The sequence below is a fragment of the Gossypium hirsutum genome, chromosome D03, assembly GCF_007990345.1.
Source record: "Gossypium hirsutum isolate 1008001.06 chromosome D03, Gossypium_hirsutum_v2.1, whole genome shotgun sequence".
Taxonomy (NCBI): Eukaryota; Viridiplantae; Streptophyta; class Magnoliopsida; order Malvales; family Malvaceae; genus Gossypium; species Gossypium hirsutum.
The window spans coordinates 51,251,715-51,257,221 of record NC_053439.1 but is presented as its reverse complement, the minus strand read 5'-3'; the positions used below and the strand labels follow the sequence as shown (position 1 = coordinate 51,257,221).

The 5,507-nt window shown below is 32.9% G+C and overlaps 1 protein-coding gene across 1 annotated transcript; it reads left to right on the top strand.

The window, feature by feature from the left end:
• The first annotated feature begins 237 nt into the window (after positions 1-237).
• LOC107927159 (homeobox protein BEL1 homolog) lies at positions 238-4,238 on the top strand. Its single transcript, XM_016858181.2, has 5 exons — positions 238-641; positions 746-1,552; positions 2,012-2,394; positions 2,668-2,728; positions 3,403-4,238. Exons 2-5 carry the CDS (start codon positions 809-811, stop codon positions 3,982-3,984), a joined length of 1,770 nt encoding a protein of 589 aa, XP_016713670.1. The 5' UTR covers positions 238-641; positions 746-808; the 3' UTR covers positions 3,985-4,238.
• The last annotated feature ends 1,269 nt before the right edge of the window (positions 4,239-5,507 follow it).

Below are 5,507 nucleotides of genomic sequence, written 5' to 3'. Positions count from 1 at the left end.
ACAATTTTTCTGATATGTCACTTGTCAAATTGTATTTTACCCTTAAAAATTAAAAGAAGCAAAATCAAGAAGAAAGAAGTCATGTCATGTGGCGGCTTGTAGTTTGGTTAGCAGGCAAAGGACCATCATTATTCTCTGTTCTTCCCCTTATCCTATCCTGTCACCTGTTGCTTCAGTACTTTGGGAACCAAGGAATTTATTGTTTTAATCATTAAGTTCTTTATATATTTTCATTTTATTTTTTTATTGTTGGTTATGAAGTAATTAAGGGAGAATTTTCTCAGTAGGATGTCTATTTTGGATGTATTAACAATTATATTTTTTTTATAAGTATCAATTTAATCCAATATTATTAGACAACGTTTAACATTTTCCTACAAATTTTTACATCAATAACCCTATTGACCCACTTGAGCTAGTGAGAGAAAAGGCAAGGATATGAGTATGAATATGATCATGGTTATGCATAAGGGCCCCCATCATCATCACCTCTGGATCTGAAACTTCTTTTTGTTGTGAAGATTTTAAATTTTCATGGCACCCCATGTTGGGTTTTTAACATAGAACAAAACAAGGTTCTTCTCCATCAAAATCTCCTTTCAAGTTTTCATCCATGTCTGTTGAAACTTGTTCCATAACTGGTAAGGCATCTCTTTTTTCACTTTCTTACATTAAGTATGTTCTATATAAAGAAATGTTTTGTTTTGAACTGAGTTTCAATTAATGTTTGTTTGTTTTGTTGCAGAATCAGCATCTCAGAAGCTATAATGGAACAAATGAAAAGCATAAATCATTAAAGGGAAATTACATGGATGATAAATCAACTGGTTTTTGCTATTCAACCATGCCAACCCATCTCGTGAATCAGATCCAAAGCTTTGAATCCAACCCGGAGATGTTTAACTTAACAACAGGCATGGAGATGATAGGATTCTTCAATAAAAATGGAAGCAACACCACCACCACAGGTACTCCTTCTTGTTCCAAGGCTGTTAATGAGTCAACGACCGAGTTCTATCAACATGCCGAGTTCACAACTGGGTTAGAAGTTGGAACTGAGTCATCAGGTCCTTGGCAAGATGATTCTTCTTTCAGGTGTGTTTTCCCTTGCGAAGGAAACGAGAGACCAAGTCAAGGTCTTTCACTCTCTCTTTCATCAAGTAATCCCACTACCATTGGGGTACAATCTTTTGAGCTGAAGCAAGTTGGTCATGGCTATGATAATCAACATGATGATATGAGGTTCATTGGTTCTTCATCAAGTTCTAGAGAGGGTTTCTTTGCAAAGCCTGCAAATCATCATCATCATCAAGGGGAGTTCCAATTGAGGAATTCAAAGTACTTGGGACCAACTCAAGAGCTTTTGAATGAGTTTTGTAGCCTTGCGATGAAACAAATGGATGCATCGAAACAAAAGCAATCGATCCATAAGGGTAATAAACAATGGGATGATGAGAATGGAGGTAGCTCTTCAATGAAACAACCCCTTCATTCCCTAGATTTCATGGAGTTGCAGAAAAGAAAAACCAAGCTGCTTTCAATGCTAGAAGAGGTATGTTTGTATGTACGATGGTAAAAATACCTTGGAAGCGGTGTAGTAGTTTTCATATTGCATTTTGTCTTTTTTTACTCAAAAATTGAATAAATTAATTCGTATATATCAAATTAAATAGTGACATGTGATACATCACGCGAACTTTATGATAATGTATATGATTAGTTTATAATAGTAGAAATAAATAAAATTTTTGATGAAATGATTAATTTTATTTGATTTAACATATATGAATCAATTAATTTATATTTTTATTAAAATGCAATCTGAATCTTAATACAAAACTTCAACTTTGATAGTATTTTGATAGTACTATGTGTGATGTATGTATGTATGAAAGCTTTTTGTGGTAGATTGAAATGGGGTTTAAAAATATTCTTTTCTTGAACTAATTTAGCGACTTAGGGGGCCGCCCAATAAATGCAAATTTATTGTTTTTTTTTCATGCATCTTTAGTTGGATAGAAGATACAAGCACTATTGTGATCAAATGAAAGCCGTGGTATTGTCCTTCGAAGCAGTGGCCGGCATCGGCGCGGCATCGGTGTATTCGGCTTTAGCATCGAAAGCGATGTCAAGGCATTTTAGAAGCTTAAGAGATGGCATCGTTGGCCAAATTCAAGCTACTAGGAAAGCCATGGGAGAAAAAGACCCAGTTGCACCAGGGACAACCAAAGGTGAAACACCAAGGCTAAGGATACTCGACCAAGCTTTGAGGCAACAAAGGTCTTATCATCAAATGAACATGATGGAATCACATCCATGGAGACCCCAAAGAGGCTTGCCCGAAAGATCAGTCTCGGTTCTTCGAGCTTGGTTATTTGAGCATTTTCTACACCCGTAAATCTCTTTCTCTTTACTAGTTTTAAAGCATTTTGTGGTTAATCTTTGTTGGTTTCTTGTCATCACCATTCAGATTCCACATTTTTTAAATGTTTTGACATCTTATTTCAACCATTTAGCTTCTCTCTGTTATTTTTTTTATGTGGATTTGGACCATTTGGTTTCCATTGATATATATATATATATATATATAACTAGGACCCATCTTTTCCCTCACTTACAAGTAACCAAAAGTACTACCATGGCTGAAAAGTTTCAATATTTTTGCAGGTATCCAAGCGATGTTGATAAACATATCTTAGCCCGGCAAACCGGTCTCTCAAGAAGCCAGGCATGTCCACATCACTTAATATTATTATATAGGTTAAATTTTGCCATTAGTCCTATCCTTTAATTTGATCATTTTTTAGTTTATGTACTTTTTTAAATTTTAAAGTTTCAATCCTTACCAAACGATAATTGCTAAATTCCTTAAATTTTATTATTTTCAAAATCCAACGTGGTAAACATATTATCATATGTGTAATGCTATGTCAGGTTTTATTTTTAGATTAAAATTTCAATTTTCAAAAAATATAGGGGTTTAGAATGATCTAATTGAAGAATATAGACTAAATCTAACTCTATGTATAGTACAAGACTAGTAATTGAATTTAACTAAACGGATTTAACTGCTATTATTTGGGTCAGAATTAAAATTTCAAATTTTAAAAATTTCAAATTTTGAAAAGTACATGGATTAAAATTGACCAATCCAAAAAGTACATGGATTAAAATTGATCAAATTAAAATATACAGACTATATTCACATCTTTCACAAAGTACAGTAAAATTTAACCAATAATATTTTATCAATATATTATAAGTCCCCCTGAATTGATTTATATTATCAATGGAGCATATCTTGTTGGGATCTTTTAAGTTATTATAATCATACCAAAATACTATATACTAAAATATATTTGATCATATTATATATATGATGCCTTTTGTTTTTACTTGTAGGTATCCAATTGGTTCATTAATGCAAGAGTGAGACTATGGAAACCAATGGTAGAAGAAATGTATTTGGAAGAAACAAAGGAACATGAAAACAACAACATGGCCTCACCAAATGGAGCCACTAATACTAATCAAAATGATCAAAAACCAACCCCGGACCAGCTTGTTCGAGTTGACTCAGAATGTCTATCTTCCATTGTCACAAACCTAGATAAAAACGATCCAAAAAGTGCCAAAACCATTGAAACCCATCACAGCTTGCATCACCATCACCATCATCATCAACAACAAAGCTTTGCAACTTATGGTGCCATGGAATTGGACTTCTCTTCCTACAATCATCATCAAGCAGCAGCATCTAACGGTGGAGGTGTGTCATTGACGTTAGGGTTACAACAACATGGTGGGAATAATGGGGTGAGCTTAGCATTCTCCCCAACTTCACAAAGTTCATTGTTTTACCCTAGATCGGACCAAATTGAAGATTGTCAACCGGTTCAGTACTCACTTTTAGATGGTGAAGGACAGCATTTGCCTTATAGGAGCTTGATGGGTGCTCAATTGCTACATGATTTGGCTGGTTAGCAATAATAAAAAAAATGGGTTTTATTCATATTGTTGATGGGATTTATAGATAAATAGATTAGGTAGCATCATACATACATGCTTACGTACATAAATACATACATGCATGCATACATACATATATATATGTATTGGAAGAACATGTTTATACAGATGTATACGTTTTGTTAGGCCTCACATTGAAAGCTAAGTGATTGGAATGTTTGTGGATGTTGTTTCGGTTGAACTTTCAGAATATATTTGGGGCTTATCTAGATTATTTTATTATATATTTATTTATTTTTACCATAATTTGTTTGGGGGGTCGTTAGTTTTGGAAATTAAGGCAATTCCACCATAAGAATATTATGGGGATATAGTGATGGTTTTTATATTGTTGTGGTCCCTAGTTCATCTTCATGAAGATGATATTTCATGTCCACAAGAATTTCCAGCATTTTTTCATATATGATTTTCTGAAAATTTGAGTATGTTAGTATGATGCTGCGTTATTCCCATGGAGAAGGTGCCTTTAATAACTCCCTTTGTCAGATGTAGTGTGAACTCTGAAACATGCTATTAGGGTTTTTTCTTCTCTTTCCATTATTTAAGGTACAAGTCTTAAAAATAAAAATAAAAATCGAAGTTGAGTTGGGTCGAGTTGGGATAAGCTTTTATAGCATTATTATTATCATTATTGTTTTTACAAAATTCGGATTCGAAATCTTACTTAAAGAGTATTAAATTTCTTTTTACCCTCCTTGTCACTCGACTGAATAAGTAGTGATAGATAAACATAATCCAAACTAAATCCAAGTTGATTTATAATCTTAATATATGTAACTTGTTGATCATTTTCGTATTACTAACTTATTTGTTCCATAAGCTAAAAAATATTTTAGAGGGATTAGAGATGAATCATAAATGTTTTGAAGGGTCTAAGTACAAATTTACAATCATATTAACTTGCAATTTTTAAAATTTTAAAAAGACTATAAAATAATTTTACCATTTGGGGAGGGCCAAAGCCACGCCCTTTATCAAGTCTCGACTTATGTAAAATGTGTGGTTTTCTTAGTTAGGTAGGTAGTCAACTTATTCAGTTTAATGTTGATAATAATGGAATGTATTAGCGAAAAGGTAATTTTAGGAGTGGTCTATCATTCATAGCTAAATACCTAAAAATAGTGTTAAAGAAAGGAAGAAGTACACCCCTCAATGCTTTACAATCAGAATGGGCAAAATGTAAAGCATGGGAGATTAACCTAACAATTTACTACATGCATGACGTAAAGGCTCATTTAATTTGCTTCAAATCAAAGTGATGGGGAAAAATGACTCAAGCACTACTATTAATTAAGGCAATAATATTTATATATATATAATATACACTAGTTTTAAACCATATGATATTTTATTTAATTAAAATTAATATAGAATATAAATTTATAATTTAAGGGTTAGTATTTGGTACATTGGTAGTGTACTTTTTTTTATTTTACAAACACGGGTGTATCTAGGGGGCATGTAGGGGCTCGACTCCC